Source organism: Miniopterus schreibersii, assembly GCF_964146895.1.
Source record: "Miniopterus schreibersii genome assembly, chromosome: 16".
Classification (NCBI taxonomy): Eukaryota; Metazoa; Chordata; class Mammalia; order Chiroptera; family Miniopteridae; genus Miniopterus; species Miniopterus schreibersii.
Genome location: NC_138116.1, coordinates 31770778 through 31791232, shown reverse-complemented (window position 1 = coordinate 31791232; position 20455 = coordinate 31770778). Strand labels below are relative to the sequence as shown.

At 40.2% G+C, this 20455-nt stretch overlaps 1 protein-coding gene and 1 pseudogene across 2 annotated transcripts in view; both read right to left on the bottom strand.

Annotated features, from left to right (window-relative positions):
• Positions 1 to 20370, bottom strand: part of RPA1 (replication protein A1) — a 53158-nt gene extending 32788 nt beyond the window's left edge. Inside the window, exons 1-4 of the mRNA XM_081162260.1 lie at positions 20226 to 20370; positions 8225 to 8275; positions 7094 to 7172; positions 6318 to 6426 (exon numbers count right to left, since the gene is read on the bottom strand). Coding sequence (XP_081018386.1) covers positions 6318 to 6426; positions 7094 to 7172; positions 8225 to 8275; positions 20226 to 20255 — 269 coding nt within the window. The 5' untranslated portion in view covers positions 20256 to 20370. The remainder of the gene's footprint in view (positions 1 to 6317; positions 6427 to 7093; positions 7173 to 8224; positions 8276 to 20225) is intronic.
• On the bottom strand, positions 14909 to 17297 carry LOC308568954 (adenosine deaminase domain-containing protein 1-like; annotated as a pseudogene). The gene is made up of 4 exons: positions 16462 to 17297; positions 16071 to 16229; positions 15315 to 15812; positions 14909 to 15130 (listed from the first exon to the last, which is right to left on the bottom strand). The product of its transcript is annotated as an adenosine deaminase domain-containing protein 1-like (transcript).
• Positions 20371 to 20455: the final 85 nt, after the last annotated feature.

The following is a 20455-nucleotide window of genomic DNA, read 5'->3' as shown; positions in this document are numbered from 1 at the left end:
TTTGAAGATCAGAGGCCAGTTATCTTGTAAAATGTCCCTCAATTTACCTGACGCTTCCTCAGGATTAGATACAGATTATGCGTCTTTAGCAAGAACATAACAGCAGGGAAGCTGTGTTCTTCTCATTGCCTCCTGTCAGGAATACCCGATTCCTACTGACCCATTGCTGGTGATGTTAACATCATCACTGGGATACATGCCAGGCTTCCCCACTGTGAAGTTGCCACTTTTCCTTTCACAATTCGTAATTATGTTGTGGGGAGGCACTTTAACCCTCTATAATTTGCTCCTCATCAAACTTGCACCCATTGTTTCAGCCCTGGCCGGGTAGCTCAGTTGGTTAGACCGTCATCCCAATAAGCCAAGGTTGCGGGTTCGATCCCCAGTCAGGGCACATACAAGAATCAATCAATGAATGCATAAATAAATGGAACAACAAATTGATGTTTCTCTCTCTCTCAAATCAGTTAAAAAAACTTCACCCACTGTTTTAGCATCCATGGTAGGCTGAATGATGGATCACCCAAAAGACAGCCCAGCCACCTCCTGATCCCTGGAACTTGTGACTATTAACCTTATATGGCAAAGACAAGACCTTGCAGGTGTGATAAGGACTGAAATGGCGAGAGTATCCTGGATCATTCAATGAACCCTAAAGCAATCACATGTATCCTTACAAGAGGGGGGCAGAAGCAGATCTGACACAGACAGAAGAGGAGGCGGCACCGTGACCATGGAGGCAGAGAATGGATTGCTAAACCAATGCTAGCAATCTCCAGAAGCTGGAAGGGGCGAGAATGGATTCTCCCATAGAGCTCCTGGAGAGTGTGGCCCTGCAGACACTGTGATTACAGCCAGTAAAACTGATTTCAACTTCTGAACCCCAGGAAGAATAGATTTCTGTTGTTTTAAACCTCCAAGTTTGTGGTAATTTGCCACAGCAGCCACGGGAAGCTTATACAGCACCTACTGGTGTTTCCTGAATTATTACTATGATGGTCGCCAAATGGTGCTATTCTAATTCCATTATCCCTTCTACATTTGTAAGATGGCATTCTAGTGTAAGAAAAAGCTTTCTGTTGCACCCATTCATTCATTTATTTAGTACAGACGTGGAATTCCTATTTGAGTCAATAGGTTGCAATCTGTTACTGTACTTATTTTGATTTTTAAAAACTGTCCTGGATTTGGCAAGTGTAAGACCCTGCAAGCTAGTTTCTCTGTCCTTTCAATGGCCCCATCTTCCTCACTTTCTGGCACAATAAGATAGTTCGGGCTCATCTTGTAATTTCCAAGCCTGTAAGACACCCTCCTAGGAGCCCTGTAAGACACCCTCCTAGGAGCCCTGATGCCTTTTAGTGTAAAATGACATTCATAAACCAAGATCTGAGTGCTAAATGGGCTCTTAGCTGTGGGGGTGTTGCTGTTCTAAAACCCTCTCAGTAGAGAGATCTAGACAGACACACACACACACACAGGGTGGGCAAAAGTAGGTTTACAGATGTATGTACAGTAAAAGACATGCAAGTTTTGATTATTATAACAGTTTTATTACCTGTTTCTCATACTCACAGCTGTAAACCTACTTTTGCCCACCCTTGTGTGTGTATATATTATATATATGATACACATATGCAAACTGAACATTTATAACTTCTTATATCTACATATATTGAAAACCTTGAGCTTAGCAATTACCTCCAATTTCATTCCAACATCACAGCTTTCTCCCGATTGACTCCCACTGTCCTCAATATATTTACTTATAGCAATTTCCCCCATATGTAAACCAATCTCCTTTCGTCACCCCCACTACTGCACACATGGACAATACCTTCCTCACAATGCTTGTGCTCTAACCCGTGGCTCTAGGCCACCACCACCCAATTAAAACAAGCACCCTCCTCTCCCTTGGATTCTATCATCTCAGGCTGGGCTGTCACCATTCCCTGCAGAGACCCTCCTTATCCTGCTGGGACTCCCTCCTCACCCTACTCAGTCTCCACAACCTGCTGCTGTCCCTCCACTCCCACACCCACAGATGCCCTCTTCGCTTGCTCAGGACTCAACAGCCACAGGACTCTTGCCTCACCCTCCTCAGGCTCTGCCAACCCCCGCGGGGCTGCAGCCACCCTCTCTCCATGTGTGTTCTCCTTACCTGCTCATGCTACATCCTGTGCCAGCCCACGAAGACACCCTCCTCCCTTCGGGCTCTGACCCCTGGTTCCAGGCCACCACTACCACTCCCTCCCCTGTAGACAACTACTTTGCTTGGTCCCACCTAATGGCTTTTGGACTGAATTATTCAGAAAGGAAAAGAACAAGAACGTTACAGTCATTCATGGCCTATCCAAGGGGTACGTTCTGAGAAAGGCACTGTTAGGGACTTAACTGGCGTGCCAACATCATGGAGCACACTTACACAAATCTAGATAGTGTAGCTTACTACACACCAGTTTTTTTTACTTTCTACACCTAAATTTTTTTTTTTTACTTTTTGATTCTCTTTTGTGGTAATAATTAGCTTAAAACAAAAACATTGTATAGTTGTACAAAAATATTCTTCTGTTTTTTTCATTATCATTTAATATTTATCATTCACTATCATCATAGCAAAATGTTTCTTAGAATACAAGGTATAAAGATGAGCAATTCATGAGTTTTTCCAAGCTTAAAATCTAAAATATATATATTCATTTTACCTTACTATAAATAATTAGCAAGAAACAAGGGCAGAATTTGTCTACAATCCCATCACTTAATCAAATCAATGTTTCCATTTAACCCAGTCACCTTTTGGTCCCTGTGCATATGGTTTGGGACATCATGGATTGATAAAAACTGTATCATGTGTGAGTAATTCACACTGGAAAATGATTATCCCTTAATTAAACAATCACCTCACTTTTACAGAGAGCCAGAGACATCATCATGGGAACAGAAATGCAATCAATAACAAATTTGGCAGATATATGCAGATTGGGACCTTATAATGAGCGTTTTCATGCTGGCACATTATAATTTTAAGTGCTGGCAGCAAGTCTCCACTTTCCCTTTATATATTAGTGAAGGCATGTGGAAAATAGTTGAAACTCTCTCTGAATCTAGTATATGTATATTTTAGGGTACATACTGTATTATTTTTATTTATTGATTGATTGAATTTATTGGGGTGACATTGGTTAATAAAATTATATAGATTTCAGGAGTACAATTTTTTTTAAATAAATATATCTTTACTGATTTCAGAGAAAGGAAGGGCAAGGGAGAGAGAGATAGAAATATCAATGATGAGAGAGTCATTGATCGGTTGCCTCCTGCACGTCCCCCACTGGGGATTGAGCCCGCAACCCGGACATGTGCCCTGACCGGGAATCGAACCTCAATTTCCTGGATCCTAGGTCGATGCTCAACCGAGCCACGCCGGCCAGGCTATTTTCTCTCTTTATATTCTTACTCTATAAGCTTTCTTCTATTTAAAAAAAATTTTTTTTTACTTTAAACTTTTGGTTAAAAGACTAAGTCACAAACATACATATTAGCCTAGGCCTACACAAGGTAAGGATCGTCAATCTCACCACCTCCCACCTCCACCTCTTGTCCCACTGGGAGGTCTTCAGGGGCAGTACCATGCATGGAGCAGTCTCCTATGATAACAATGCCTTGTTCTGGACCAGCCTGAGACTCTTCTTGAGGAGCTATCACTCTTTTCAGAAATATGTCCATGGTAGTTTGATTGTTTTTTTAATCACAGAATAGCTGTAAGCAGATAATGCACCATGAACATTCCTCTCTATTAATAATAACCTTTTGGTGTTGGAGTTCATGTTTTCAAATTTTTTAAGGAACTTGTTGAACTTTACAAAAGCTTCTGCTAGCCCAGCCGGGTGTGGCTCAGCAACTGAGCATCGACCTGGGATCCAGGCGATCAGGGTTCAATTCCCAGTCAGGGCACATGCCCGGGTTGCGGGCTAGCTAATCAATGACTCTCTCATCATTGACATTTCTATCTCTCTCTCTCCCTCTCCTTTCCTCTCTCTGAGATCAATAAAGATATATTTTAAAAACAAACAAACAAACAAAAAAGCTTCTGCTAAACCCTTCACTAAATTTTCTTGGGGTTCTTTCTCTTCTCCTGCAGTTTCCCTTCTCTTGCCTCTTAGTCAATTCCTCAGGAACCATCTCTAGAAGCTCCTCAATTTCATCCTCAGCACAGCCAGGTTAAAGTTGTTTGCCATCCCAACCACAGCATTACTGATTTTTGCAACCTACTCATCCTTGCCAAATGCTTTGAAGTCATGAATGAGCCTCTTGAGTGTCTTCTTCCAGATGCCATTTACGCACTTCTTAGTGACATCACCACAAGCCCAAGCAAGGCTCTCGATGCAGTCATAAGATGTTGTGTTCCTTCCTTCCAAAACTGCATCAGTGTCTTCCTCAGTTGCAGCAATAGCCTGGGCAAAGGTCCTCCTCAGGTAGTAGGCCTTAAAAGGTGCTACAAGTCCTTCATACATTGGTTGGATTTGAAGTGGAGTTTGGAGGGAGAAACGCCCCTTTGATATTGGGGTCAAGACCACCAATGAGAGGAGGATGCTCAGGAGCATTACCAACGATAAGCAAAATCTTTTCTTTTCTTTTTTAAATATATCTTTATTTATTTCAGAGAGAGGAAGAGAGAGGGAGAGAGAGAAAGAAACATCAATGATCAGAGAGTTGTCATCGATCGGCTGCCTCCTGCATGCCCCTGACCAGGGATTGAACCCGCAACCCGGGCTTGTGCCCTGACCAGGAACTGAACCCTGATCTCCTGGATCCTAGGTCTAGGCTCAACCTCTGAGCCACGCCTGGCCGGGCAACAATGAGCAAAATCTTGACGGTGAGTTATTCTCCAAACTCACTTCTCCATTTCATGGGCATAGCAATTCATGAGGGCACCTTGGAAGAGGAGCTGGATCGTCCACGCCTTCTTACTGCTTCTGTAGTACACTGGCCTGTGTGCTTAGCGATGTGCTTGAAGGCCCTGAGGCTCTCACTGTGCCCCGGGGGGTTTCAATGTGTGGCCTGCAACACTGCTCACAGTTATTCTGTCCTTAAAAGCCTTCAAACCTAGCTGGTATTGACTTGGCCTCCTTATGGATGAAAGCACTTTCAGGCATTCGTCTCCAGAACGAGGAGGTTTCATCCATACTGAATATTTATTTGCTCTGCCAAGTAATTTTCCTCCACAATCAGCTTATCTAGAGTTCCTAAAATTTCATTTGCTGCCTTCATCTCAGTCACAGACTCACCACTCACTTTCACATTATGTAATAAATGATGATTCTCATTTTTAAATTGTTATTAAATTTATTGAAGTGACACTGGTTAATAAGATTATATAGGTTTCAAGTGTACAATTCTATAAAGACATCCAAAATTAATAACATCAAGGTTGAAAGTTAGAACAATGATATGTCAAACAAATATAAGTAAAAAAACCGTTTTTCGGAAATGACAAATAATGTAACATACACTGACATACCCTTATTAAGGTGGGAATGCTTGGTATATTTGCTCCTCATGTGTTTTTGTTGTGTTGTAATTAAAAACTAAAAACCTGAGAAAATAGAACATAAAGCCACTCCCCAACAAAAAAGCCATGTTTTATCAATGGTTACCCGTGAGTGAATAGCATTTCTGTTCATCACTGCACCTCTAGCATGTAGCATCTGTAGTTACTCAACATTCTCTATACTGGCTGGATAAAGGTTTTACTATGAAAGATTCAAGAATGCCTGGGCGGGAGTGACTCAGCGGTTGAGCATCGACCTAGGATCCAGGCGATTGGGGTTCGATTCCCGGTCAGGGCACATGCCCGGGTTTCGGGCTCGGTCCCCAGCAGGGGGCGTGCAGGAGGCCGCCGATCAATGACTCATTGATGTTTCAACTCTCTCTCCCTTTCCCTTCCTCTCTCTGTAATCAATAAAGATATATTAAAAAGAATGCAAAAAAAGGGCTGCATTACAGAATTTATTATATCTTTTTTGGCTCTCATAAGTGACCCCTTTTTATTAAGATCCTTTGAGAGAGAATCCTAAAAACAGGAAGTGTTCTGCATTCTGCTTTATTCCCCTGCTCGAAGTGCTCAACGTTTCCATATTTCTCTCCCTTTGGTGCCATGTTTTAGTCACCGGAGTAGAGAATTCAATAGCTGTAAATCCTTCGCTGAAAGCTCATCATTGCCTTTTGGGTTCCAAACTGAATTCTGGCACCCAGTGAACTGTTCAAAATTAGCCCCAATCTACAACACAGTAAAACAGAAAAAACACACCACATACCTTCCATCTTTCAGCGTGTTAACAATGAATCGGTTAATCTGGCAAATACAGTTGCTAGACAATTGTTCGCCTTCAACAAGAGGGTTCAACTGTGTTGCCAACATAAAAGCTGAAAAGCAGAGATTAGTTTAGTCCCCAAAACATTTTAGCCATGACAATCTGAAAGCTGATCACACCTGTACTAGCAAAGAAAAATGCCTTAAGTATGTTCCTGAAATTAAAACTAGTCAGACAGACTCTGCAGAGTGAAAAACAGTATAATTTGCTGTGCATTAATTAAGCATCTGCTGCTACTCTGAAATGTATATATTTCTTAAAGTGCACCAAATCATTTTCCCCATCATTCAGGTTTCATGACAGAGACTAAAAAAATCTTTTCTAGGTCCTTCACATTGTGACTAGAGATAGCAACCATATATTCTGCAAATTCTCTCCTTTCTCCCAGGTAAACCTTTCAACACAGGAATAAAACCCTATAAATGCAAGTATAGGACAGCTAACCCATCATATTCACTAAATGTCAATATCATCCTGGGGGAAATTAATCAAAGAAAACATGGAGCACCAGTTAGAGAAAATTAATTAAGCCAAGTGGCAGCTTTCCACTAGATCCAGTCTATTGTTAGAATGCTCTCTGACAGCTGCAATTCTGTCTGAATGAATTACATAGCCAAGCAAACACAGACTTCCAGAATGCCCCAAATTATTGCAATCGTAATGTTGAGTTTGCTTTTATTATTTAAATCCAAATTCCTAGATTTATACATCATACTTACAGGATAGAGTGTTCAACCCATCACTCATGAGCAGTCGATAGCGGGGTGGACTATTCCCTGTAGTAATGGGACGGATGTTCTAGAATAGAAAATTTGATTCATTAGCCAGGTTGTCTGCCCAGTCCCCAGGGATAAGTAAACCTAAGTGGCAGGAGAGTAGGCTTGCCATTAGATCAACACAAACTGAACTGCTAGTTCATTCTCTCAAAACCTAAATCCAAGTAAAAGAAATCAGACTTGATTGTCCCATCAACCTCTATCCACTAACATTATGAAAGACAACACAGATGAGAACAACACGTTGCCAATACTCTTGTGTTCTCTTCCCTAACTCAAATTTGTTGAAAATCAACTCTAAAAAATATATAACAAGGTATCTAATATATGCAAGGTACTGTGTGGGAAACATGCTAAAAATACAAAATGAAAAAAATATATATTCTTGCCTTGAAGGGAATTACAATGAGGGTAGAGATGGAGGCCGGGAGACATAGGAGAAGTGTGCACATAATGACATGGGGCAAAGCCAAGACATTTATCCCAACTGGAAGGAAATCAGAGGCAACTTTAAGTGAAATATGTAGAAGCCTTAAGATAAAAAAAGCCTTAAGATGACTGGCAGCTAGTTTGAGAGTAACAGGGAGACCACCAGGCTAATGACTCAGAATCTGCAGGTATAATCCATGATTCTGCTTCTATTGATTTTTAAATTTCCCACTAAAATCTAAGAACCACTTAAATGATAGGGTTAACGAAGACTTTTAACCAGACAAGTTTATTTTACAGAGAGGCCATATGTAAGACAGATTTGAGCAAGACAAACCCAAGGGCAAAAAGACGAGGAGGAGGCAGTTGTAATGATGTGTAGCACTACAGCATCCATTAATTGTGGAAAGAACAGAGAGGCAAAACCTCAGATTAGAATCTCCAAAGGTCTACCTCTGACTAACCTAATACATATTTTTAAAGCCTAGCTCCTTTCTCATGGTTGTAACATGGACTGGCTGAGTTTTTGTGACGATGGAGAGACTTTCCTAAAGTGAACAAATCTTTATGTCCTTCATCAAATGTAATTTATGATAACACATAAGTTTAAAAACTGCTTGACATAAAATATATGTAGTTACTTACAATGACTTGGAGGATGGGTTTTATGGATGTGTCTCCCTGTTGCATTATGGCCTAAAAGAGTAAAAACAGATTTTTGTGAGATATGTGCTCAAATCATGATTAAAACTGGACATATCTTTACAGTTTAGAATTTGTAATAAACTATAGATAGTATTGTTAAAAGAGCCTTTGGGGAGCTTATCATTTGAAGATCTAGTTTAAGTTTTATCACTCTGGACAAGTTATAAAATCATAAAAGTGAGAGACATGCTTGCCAACAAGGATACGCTCACCACATCTAAAATACTGGCATTGCATAAGTACTCATGCATAACAACACATTAATTTGAATACAGTGACATTAGGGAATGGTAAATTTTTAAAACAATATTATACAGACTTAAAGAGGAGACGTTATTTATATAATACTGGTTCCCTCTTTTTTAATTAAATTTCTTAGAGTGACTGGTTAACAAAATTATATAGGTTTCAGGCGTATAACTATACACGTCTTCCAAACATTGCATTGGTGCATTCACCACCCCAAGTCAAGTCTCCTTCCATCACCATTTACCCCCCTTTTACCCTCTTCTACCCCCACCCCTTCGGCTGAGTTGTAAGTTGTGTATATACAAAATGAGACTCCACAAGGCCAGGCAAAGAGTAAGCATTAAGAGAGCTATAAACTGAAGTATTACTGGAGCTCACAGAAACTATCATACATTTGTGTTCCAACCAGCCAGAATGGAGAGAACTCAATAAACATGGTGCATTCAGTAAAGACCCCAGAAATGCCATGGTTTAGAAATAAGACTAACTAGACCCAAAGTAAAATCTACTCTAGACCCACTCCAATCTCAAAGGGATCAGCTAATCGGCAAGTAAATTAACAGCCTGCTAGACAACTCAATATTCTTAAAAGAAATACACGTAATCCAGACACTAAATAATGTTATATTCATAATGTCTAGTATCTAGTAAAAAATTACTAGATGAAATATTTTATGAAGGCAGACACAAGTTAAAGATATATGCTACAACCTTGAAGCAGTTGTCAAAATTGCAATATGAGGGCCCAAGACCTTTTCAGGGGGTCTATAAATTCATCGTATTAAATAAGACATTGCCCTTCTCACTCTCATTTACTTAATACACTGAAAAATTGGCTGAAGAAAAAATAAAGCCTTATACTATTAGCATTGATGAATGTCCGCTAGATGAAAAGTCAGTAAAAGAAAGCACAGCAGTGCTACTTTCCAATGACAGAGCAACTTGCTGAGTTGAAGAAACAAGACTCATCATGACGACTGAGTTAATATCTCTTCTGCAGAATTCTACTTTTGCCTTACAAATGAATGAATCTAGAGATGTGGCTAGAATTGCTGCTTTGCTTGTATTCTAATGGTATCATAACCAATTAATCATCTAGCAGGATCTTCTCTCATGTGAACACTTGACAATAAACTCAAATTATACTGAAATATTCAAAGTGTTGAATTATTTTCTGAAACTCATGGCTTATCCTGAAACAGCTGTGTTGACATTTGAACCGATGGCACAAAGCAGTGATAGGTAAGACTACGGGTGCCTTATTATACCAGTAGGCACTATATTCTTCTGCCTTGAACTCATGGGAGTAGGAGAGGTTTCACTCAAGAATACCTTTGATGAAGCAGTAAAATTATGTTATATTAAATTTAACTCTTGAATACAAAATTTTTTAAATATCCTACATAACAATACGGAAGTATGCAAAAAGGACTTCTGCTGCATACTGAAGTATGGCTGTCATCCTGAGGAAAAGCACTTGTGCAACTGATTCAGTGAACTGAACTAGCACTTTTTTCACAGATCATCACTTTTTATTTGAAAGGGCAAACTATTCAGACTTGGGAATTTAATATTTTCTCAAAAATAAAGTGAGTCTGTTTTCAAGGAAAATAATTAGCAGTATTTGTTGCCAATGATGTTTTCTAGTAAAAACCAGAAGTTTTGAAAACTTGTACTCACCACCATGTGCTTTACAGCTTCCCAATACTTACATATGTTTCTGATTAAATTAGCAGTGATGTTAATAAATGTAAATTTTTGTTGTGAATAAAATATATCAACATTTGGGATCTGCATAATGCAACAAACCAATATTTTTCAAACGATCAATGCATAATGTTACAAATAACACAAACTAAAACATCCATTCAAAAGGCAAGATAGTTCAGTTCTACATTCCAACTAACTTTTAAGAAAGTACCATTTAATAAATGTTTTGATGTAGTATTAAAGGAAAACTGTTTTTCCATTCTAAGCACTTCTGACATCGAATATGTGGGTTTTTCACAGGAAGCAATTCTCTGTAGACACCATCTGATTATCCTACAATTCAGTTCTGACACTACCCCAAGTTAGTGTAGACCCCAGGGGTTAAGGGCTCAATCCCACAAATCTGTCCCAAGACCACTTCAGACACCAGTATCAAATAGTGGATCCCCAGGCTACCCATACTTATGTTCAACATGGCTATGAATTGAGGATTCCCACAACCCCCTCCCTCAGGCTCCCAAAACTCAGGGAAACACTCTACTGGTTCATCACAGAAGATATTATAAAAGATACAAATAAGCTCTGGCCAGTGTGGCTCAGCTGGTCAGAGCATCATCTCATGTACCAAAGGGTTCGATTCCCAATCGGGGGTGGGTACAAGAGGCAACCAATCAATGTCTCTCACATCTAAGTTTCTCTCTCTCTCCCCCTCCCTTTCCCTTCCTCTCTCTCTAAAATCAATAAAAACATGTCCTTAGGTGAAGATAAAAAAAGAAAAAAGAAATGAACAGCCAGATGAAGAGGTACATAAAGCGAGATCTAGAAGAGCCCCATGCATAGGAGACTGTCCTTGTAGGGCTTGTGGTGTGCCACCCTCCTGGCACTTGGATGATTCCACCAACCCAGAAGCTCTCTGAACCTGTTGTTTAGGGTTTTTATGAAGGCTCCATTAGGTAAGCATGATAGATTAAATCACTGGCTGCTGCTGCAGAATTCAATTCCCAGTTGGGTGGGGGGGGGTAGGGGTAGGGCTAAAAGTTTCAACCCTCTAATCCCATACTTGGTTACCCTGGCAACCAGCCCCAATAGGAGGCTATCCTGAGGTCCACCAAGAGTCACCTCATAACATACACTCAAGTATGCATGAAAGGGGCTTATTATGAACAAAAGATGCTCTTCCCATCAATATTTCTCAGGAAATTCCAAGGGTTTTAGGAGCTCTGTGCTCCTGAATACGTATTTCTTACATCACAGTATCAAAAAAGCCTGAAAACACTATTAAAATAATACTCCTTTTCCAACTACATATATGAGACCAGATTTCCTTCATAGGGTTGAACCAAAACAACACAGTATACGAATATACTGAATGCATAAGGTATGAAAATCTAGCTGTAGTGTCTTCTCATAAGCCAGATACTAAAGCATTGTGAAAAAGTAAAACAATGTCACTTTTTTATTTGTTTCGAAATACACAGTGAGCTTCTGAGTTGGTGAACACATGGAGCTGTGGGAAGACTGGTACACACCTAGAGAGGGTATGGAAGCTCTGAGCTCCCTCCCACATACCTTACACTATCCCTCTTCTCCATCTGGCTGTTCCAGAGTTATATCCTTTTACAATAAGTCAGTGATCCAGTAATTTAAAAAATATATATATATTCACATATACACACACACACACATATATGCCTTTTTTTTTCTTTTTTTTTTTTAGAGAGAGAGAGAGAAACATCGATAGCTGCCTCCTACATGCCCCCCCTACTGGGGATTGAGTCTGCAACCCCCGGCAAGTGCCCTGACCAGGAACTGAACAGGCAACCTTTCAGTGCAGAAATTGTCATAATGAATAAGAGAGACCCAATGATTTGCTGTCTACAAGAAAAGCACTTCAAATATAAAAAGACAGATATATTAAAAGTAAAACACTGGAAAAAGATGTATCATTAATAGCAGGCAAAGTAGCCCGGCCAGCATGGCTCAGTGGTTGAGAATCAACCTATGAACCAGGAGGTCACAGTTCGATTCCCAGTCAGGGCACATGCCCAGGGTTGCGGGCTGGATCCCCAGGAGGGGTGTGCAGGAGGCAGCCGATCAATGACGCTCATCATTGATGTTTCTATCTCTCTCTCCCTCTCCCTTCCTCTCTCTGAAAAATCAATAAAAAATATATATTTTAAAAAATAGCAGGCAAAAAAAAAAAAAAAAATAGCAGGCAAAGTAGACTTCAGAACAAAGAATCATACCAGGGATAAAAAGAGCATTTCATAATAACAGGGTTAACTCCTGAAGGAGACACAACAATGATAAAAATGTATGCACCTAATCTTTTTAAAATGTGTGCTCCTAAAAAGAATTTCAAAATACATGAAGCAAAAACTGACAGAATTAGAAGACGAAATAGACAAATCCACCACTATAATTGGTAGTTTCAACATTCTTCTCTCAGTAATTAACAGGGGAAATAGACCAAAAAAGTCAGAAATACAAGGAGACTTGAACTACCAACCAACGTGACCAAATCATCTAACAACTGCAGAATACACATTCTTTTGTTTTCTATCCACCAAAAAATAAAAGATGTTTTAAAATCATGCTTCTCAATTACAGCTGACATTCAATATTCTTTTATATTAGTTTCAGGTAGACAGCATAGTGGTTAGACAATTATATAATTTATGAAGCAATCCCTGCCCCCAGATAATTCAAGTACCCACCTGGCACTATACATAGTTATTACAATACTATTGACTATATTCCCTATGATGTACTGTATATCCCCATGACTATTTTGTAACTACCAATTTGTACTTCTTAATCCCTTCATCTTTTTCACCCAGACCCCCAAGTCCCTCCTATCTAGCAACAATCAGTGTGTTTTCTGTGTCTATGAGTCTGTTTCTGTTTTGTTTGTTCCTTTATTTTGCTCTTTAGATTCCACATACAAGTAAAACGTATGGTATTTGTCTTTCTCTGACTTATTTCACTTAGCATATTCTCTAAATCCATCCAAGTTGTCGCAAATGGTAATATTTCATTCTTTTTTATGGCCGAGTAATATTCCATTATGTATATATACACTACCACTTTCTTATCTACTCAGCTATTGGTGGGCACTTGGGCTGCTTCCATATTGTAAATAATGCTGCAATGAACATATGAGTGCATATATTCTTTCAAATTAGTGTTTTGGGTTTCTTTGGATATATATCCAGAAGTGGAATCACTGGGACATAAGGCAGTTCCATTTCTAATTTTTTGAGGAAGTTCCACACTGTTTCCCATAGTGGCTGCACCAATCTGCACGGTTGGGAGTTTTTTGATTACTGCTTTGACTTTGTCGGTCGTGACTGGTCTGTGCAGATTCTGCTTCTTTTTTATTCAGTTTTGGAAGAATGTACGTTTCCAGAATTTATCCATTTCTTCCAGATTGTCCAATTTGTTGACATATAATTGTCTGTAGTATTTTCTTATAATCCTTTGTATTTCTGTGGTGTCAGCTATGTCACTTCTCTTTCATTTCTGATTTTATTTTGGTCCTCTCTCTTTTTTTCTAGGTGAGTCTAGTTAATCTTGTTTAATCTTTTCAAAGGACCAGCTCTTGATCTCATTGATATTTCATATTGTTTTTATTTAAGGCTCTATTTCATTTATTTCTGCTCTGATGTTTATTTTCTTCCTTCTCCTCACTTTGGACTTTCTTTGTTATTCCCTTGCTAGTTCCTTTAGGTATAAGGTTAGATTGCTTATTTGAGGTTTTTCTTATTTCCTGAGGTAGGGCTGTATTGGTATGAATTTCCCTCAGGATTGTTTTCAGTGTGTCCCATAGATTTGGGGTTATTATGTTTTCATTCTCAAGGTATCCTTTGACGTCTTCCTTGATCTCACTGTTAACCCATTGATTGTTTAGTAACATGTTATTTAGCCTCCATGTCTTTGTGTGTTTTTCAGTTTTTTTCTCATAATTGATTCCTAGTTTCAAACTATTGTGGTTGGAGAAAATCCTTGATAGGATTTCTATCTTCTTAAATTTATTGAGATTTGTTTTGAGGCCTAACACATGGCCTATTCTGTAAAATGTTCTGTGTACACTTGAAAAGAATGTATATTCTGCTGCTTTGGGATGAAATGTTCTAAAAATATCAATTAAATCCATCTGGTCTGATGTGTCATTTAAGGCCGCTGTTTCCTTGTTGATTTTCTATCTGGAATTCTATCCAATGATATTCAACTCCCTCCATTACTATGACTGTATTATGTTGATCTCTCCCTTTATGTCTATCAATAATTGCTTTACATATTTAGGTGCTCCTATGCTGGGTGCATAAATGTTTATAAGGGTTATATCCTCTTGTTGGATTGATCCCTTTATCATTATGTAATATCCTTCTGTCTCTTATTAGAGCCTTTGTTTTAAAGTCTACTTTGTCTGATATAAGTGTTGCTACCCCAGCTTTTTGTTTCATTACCATTTGCATTAAGTATCTTTTTTCATCCCTTTGCTTTGTCTGTTTGTCTTTTGATCTGAGGGGGGTGTCTCTTGTAGACAGACTATAGATGGTTTGTTTTCTTATCCATTCAGCAGCTACCCTATGTCCTTGGATTGGCGCATTTAATCTATTTACAAAATAAAAGATTTTTTAATGTGACAATGGATTGTCTAACTCACATACTGAATTGCTCTATACAGGGAGATTTCACAATCCAAGAGCCATAGCCAAGTTGCTCTAAGTAGGATTTCAACAAAGTTTTAGCTTCTTGACAGGATTCAGACATAGGTGAATCCAGCTACATGATATGTACTAGCTTCAAGTACATGTACACTGTCTTTCTTAGCTTCACTGGAAAGAGTTAAATCAGCTTAACTTTGCAGCCTTACAAGGCAGACTGAGTGCATTTTCTTTTTTTTTTTTGATTGATTTGAGAGAGAAAGGAAGTGAGAGAGCGGGAAACACAAATTTGTTGTTCCACTTATTTATACATTCATTGGTTGATTCTTGTATGTGCCCTGACAGGGGATCGAACCTGCAACCTTGGTGTATGGGGACAATGCTCTAACCAACTAAGCTACCCAGTCAGAGTGACACAGCATTTTTAAATGGGGAACTTTCAGTGATCTTCCTACGTAGGCATCCACAATCTTTAAAGAAATGTCCCTCTGTGCCCAATTTGGAATCAAGTATCTGTATTCCAAGTGTGTTTGAAATAAATATGCAGAAGGTACTAAACTAATCTGAGATCTGCTGACCAAATGAAAGTGGAAGTTTTGAAGTGAGTGCATCATCAACACGTTGCTTTATAGCAATTTCTAAGCCTCTAGCATCACTGCAATTCCCATCACCAAGTATACTGCTGATATCTAGTTGTTATAAAGTGACTCAGCAACGCTCCCTGTACTCCAAGCACGTCCCATTTTTTCAGTTTGTCACTTGAGGACATACTGCCTACTCTATTAACAATATCTGCAGGACAGTAGACATAGAAATTCTGCCTTCAACAGTCACATAGACTCGGTTCTTCATTGGCTTCAAATACAGACAGAGAATGTAGATTAAGACGCAATCGTGTCCTAGCTGGTTTGCATCAGTGGTTAGAGCGTCGATCCTCAGACTGAAGGGTCCCAGGTTCAATTCTGGCCAAGGGCATGTACCTTGGTTGCAAGTACCTTGATCCCTGGCCCTGGGTGGGGTGTGTGCAGGAGGCAACCAATTGATGTGTCTTTCACATTAAAGTTTCTTTCTCCCTCCCTCCCTTCACTCTCGCTGAAAAGCAATGGAAAAAATATCCTCAGGTGAGGATTATTTTAAAAAAAAGACATAATAATGACTTAATCTGGGCTGATCCTTTAAGCAACTGGTTCACATAGAGGTAGATGTTGATATCCTGTTTGAGAGTGAGTAAATTAGAAGCTGGTTCTATACAAAATACTGATTTTTCCATCAGAGCAGGGTTTCTGCAGTAGTGTAGAAGTTGTCTATAAAAGTACCTAAGGAGAGCCCAGCCAGTGTTGCTCAGTAGTTGAGCATCAACCCATGCACCAAGAGGTGACTGGTCCAATTCCCGGTCAGGGCACATGCCAAGGTTTTGGGCTCGATCCCCAGTAGGGGCATGTAGGAGGCAGCCGATCAATGTTTCTTTCTCATTGCTGTTCCTATCTCTCTCCCTTCTCCCTTTCTAAAAATCAATTTTAAAAAAACATACATTTAAAAAAAAAGTACTTAAGGAGAAACCTTCTTATAACAATAGCATGAGTGTCAGGCAACACTTCCATTTGGCTAAATCACTGGCTGTAATTGTATTCACCTGTGCCTATAGCTACACCTTCTGGCCACCCGCTCTTTTAATTATAGAAGCAGCCAATGAATTGGTACATTTCAGATATTCTGAATGACTAGGAATTAGTTGACTAAATGTTTAACATTCTGGGAAATCTTTGCATACTGTATGTGTCTCCCTTCCTAATGTACTTTTGAAACATATGCTGGTTCTGGTGAAGCAATAGGTTCTGCAGGGATAAGAGAAGGACCTGGTGTTTCTAAATTTTTTGGTTCAGGTTCACCCAATTTTAGAAATTCATTAAGAACTAATTTTGCTGCACTGGATCTAGACTCTTTATTTTGTCCCAATCCAGTCTTGTATTGAGTACCATCCACCACAGACAGCACAAAAAGCAAAATATGGTCCTATAACATTACCTGTTGTTACAGTTTCCTTAAGGTCAAGTTGAACCTGCTGCATTTGTGCAAACTGGTGCAAGGCTTACACATTTGTCTCTCCATGTTTGTATTTCATTATAAACTCCTAGCTATTTTGTTTTTGGAGGAAGAACAGGATTTGAAATAGATGAAAGACCTTTGGAAAGCAATGGTTCTGGAAAATTACCCGTCACTCGTATAACCTTGGATGCCATATTCAACAGGCTGTAACTTTCCAAGGAATGTGCTGTGGGTGTAGTTACCATCTGGGCTGATGGCTGAACTGGCAAGTCCTTTTTCAGTATCTGAGCAAAACTAGGGACCTGGGAGCTCTGAAACTAGTCATTGTTGGCAGACATTCCTCACCAAAATCAGCCTTCCTACCCTGTTGGCAGAACCCCACAGGCAGGTAGCTCAGGCCAGGCCATAGGCTGCAGGGCTTGCCAGTAGACTATTGTTTCAGAATACACATTCTTTTAAATACACCTGGAACATTTTCATCAAGACGGTCCCTATGTGCCCTGGCTGGTGTGGCTCAGTTGGTTAGAGCATCATCCTGTACACGAAAAGGTGGTGGGTTCAATTCTGAGTCAGGGCACATGCCCAGGCTGTGGGTTCCATCCTGGTCAGGGCATGTACGGGAGGCAACTCTCCCTTCTTCTCTCTCTAAAATCAATTTTTTAAAAAAACCATATCCTGCACAGACGGGTGTGGCTAAGTGGTTGAGAGTTGACCCAGGAACCAAGCAGTCACAGTTTGATTTCAGGTCAGGGCACAAGCACAGGTTTCAGGCTCTTATCAATGTTCCTACCTCTCTATCCCTCTCCCTTCCTCTCTCTAAAAATCAACAAAAACATATTTAAAAAAACAAAACACAACATATCCTTAGGTGAGGATTTAAAAAAAAAAGGAATGAAAACATTTCCACAAAAGACTTGTACATAAATGTTCAAAGTATTTTCATTCATAATAGCCCAAAAAATTAAAGTGACCCAAATGTCCAAAAATAACAGAAAATTTTTAAAAATCATATTTATTCACACAATGGAATACTACTTAGCAGCAAACAGGTATAAATACCAAAACAACATTAGTAAACCTCAAAAGCCATTTTGCTGAGAAAGCAGCCAGACACGAAAGAGTACACATTGTTTGGTTTCAGTTACATAAAGTTTTAAAACAGTCAAACTAACCTAGAGTGATTGAAACCAGAACCCAGAACAGTGTTTGCCCAGGGGTGGGGCAGGAGATGGGGAAAAAACATGAGGCTGGGGCGGTATGATTACAGGGGTGTATACACTTGTCAAAACTCATCAAACTGGGCACATACAGGAGTCAACCGGTAAACGATGAATGAATGGAACAACAGACTGATGTTTATTTTCTCTCTCCCCCTGCCCCTTCCTTTCTTTCTCTAAAATCAATTTTTTAAAAAAATGTATTTATTGGGTGCCTAAAACTCCCCACACTGCCCCAGGTATTGATACAGGTATTGGATACTATGTTGAGCAAAAACACAGATATAAAAGAATGTAAATCCAGTGGGGAAAATAGAGAGTAATTGATGTTAATCAAATCAAGAAATAAATGTAAAATAACACCTGTGATTATCAATAATAGGTAACATATGCTGAGCATTTACTATGTATCAGGCACAGGCCTAGCACTTTAAATGTAATAATTTGTTTAATCCTCCCATTAAACTTAGGCAATAGGTATCAGATATCATTAATCCCATTTTACAGAATGAGAAAGGCAGAGTTTAGTATCTTGCCCAAAGTCACACAGCTAATAAGTGAAGGAACAGAAATTAAGGTCTCAAAACAAAGGGATTTAGCCTAGTAAGGGAAGACAGGGAAGGCTTCTCTGAGGAAGTAACAACTGAGTTGAGGTTTGAAGACTATGTTAGCCAGTGAGAAAAACCACCTAGGCAGGAGGAAGAGGGAAAGCCATGATAGCCCTGGCCTGGTAGCTCAGTGGGTTAGAGCATTGTTCGGACATGCCAAAGTTAGAGGTTTGATCCCCGGTCAGGGCACATACAAGAATCAACCAATGAATGCATAAATAAGTGGGACAACAAGTCAATGTTTCTCTCTCTCCCTTCCCTCTCTCTCTAAAATCAACTTTTAAATTTTTTTAAATTAAGAAGAATGATCAAAGACCCAGTGGAGGGAAAGAGTATGGAATGTACCAGGAATTAATTTTTTTTTTTAAATGGCTGAAAAGGAGAAGAGAACAAGCTGGGAATATGCTATGATGGAAATGGCAGGAGGAGGGTATGCTGAGTGGAAGTGAGTGATCCAGGCAAAAAATTACGGTGTCAGTGCGGATGGAGAGAACTAGATGGATTTAAGATACCTATGTGGAAGTAAAATACATCTGACCTGGCGATGGACTGGACATTCAGGGTGATGCAGGAAGAATGATTCCTCAATTTCTGGCTGGCGTAACTTAACTGCACAACAGTGCAATTCATCCAAATAGAGAACACCAAGAGGCCCCAATTTAGGAAGAGAAAGGATTTGCTTTGGGACATGTTGAATTTAAAATGCCTTTGAGATACCAGGCAGGCAGGTAGATTGTAAAGGTTTGTCTTTCATACTTAAAAGTCCTCCGGACAAAGAAATCTTAAGCAATTAACATGAGACTGTCTTGGGAGAAGAGGGCCTAGAGCTGAGCCTTGAGTCTACAAACACTTACAGAGAGGGTCCTGCAAATAAGATGGGGAGAGACCACACGAGCCAAAAAGAGTGTCACCGGCAGGAAGCGATGCTCAAAGGACTCAAACGCTAATGAAAACTCCCGTAGATTGAAAACTGGAAAGTGTCTGTTGGATTTAACGACTTGCAGGCCCTGTTAATTTCAGCCCGTTATTTCTATAGCGATCAAGGGGGTGACTGACTGGAGTGGGTTAAAGGCTTGATAGGAGGTAAGGGAACGAAACAGCTGGAAACAGACAACTCTGGAGAAGTTTGGCTGTGGGTGGAGGAAGCGCAGGACACACAGTGGTCGTGGGGTGGGAGGTGGAGAGGGGGTATTACAGTTTATTTTGTTTCGTATTCTTAAGCAGGAAAACATAAGCACGTTTAAAAGACGATGGGAAAAATTCTTTCAAGAAAGAGTGATGGCCCCAGGGAATGACCCAGCGGTTCCCACCGTCCCCGCTACCTCGTCCTCCCGCGTTCTCTCCCCATCGACCCCAGCTCCTCTCCCCTTCCCCACTACGCACAGCCCCACGACCCAGAGCCACCCCAGCCCGCCGGCGCGGCTCGCAGGCGTCTCCTCACCGCAATGGCCCCTTCGCTCAATGACACCATGGCTCCGCCGCGCCAACTCCCGCGTTTTCGATCCTCCGAAGCCCCGGCTCCGCTCCTGGGGTCCGGCGCGCTCTAAAGCTATTGGCCCGAGGAGCTGAGTACGTCACTTCCGCCTGCCTACGTGCGCACTCCCCGGGGCGGGCCTAGGAACTAAACCGGCACCGCATTGGCCGAGGCAGGGCGGGCAGCCCACGTGAGCC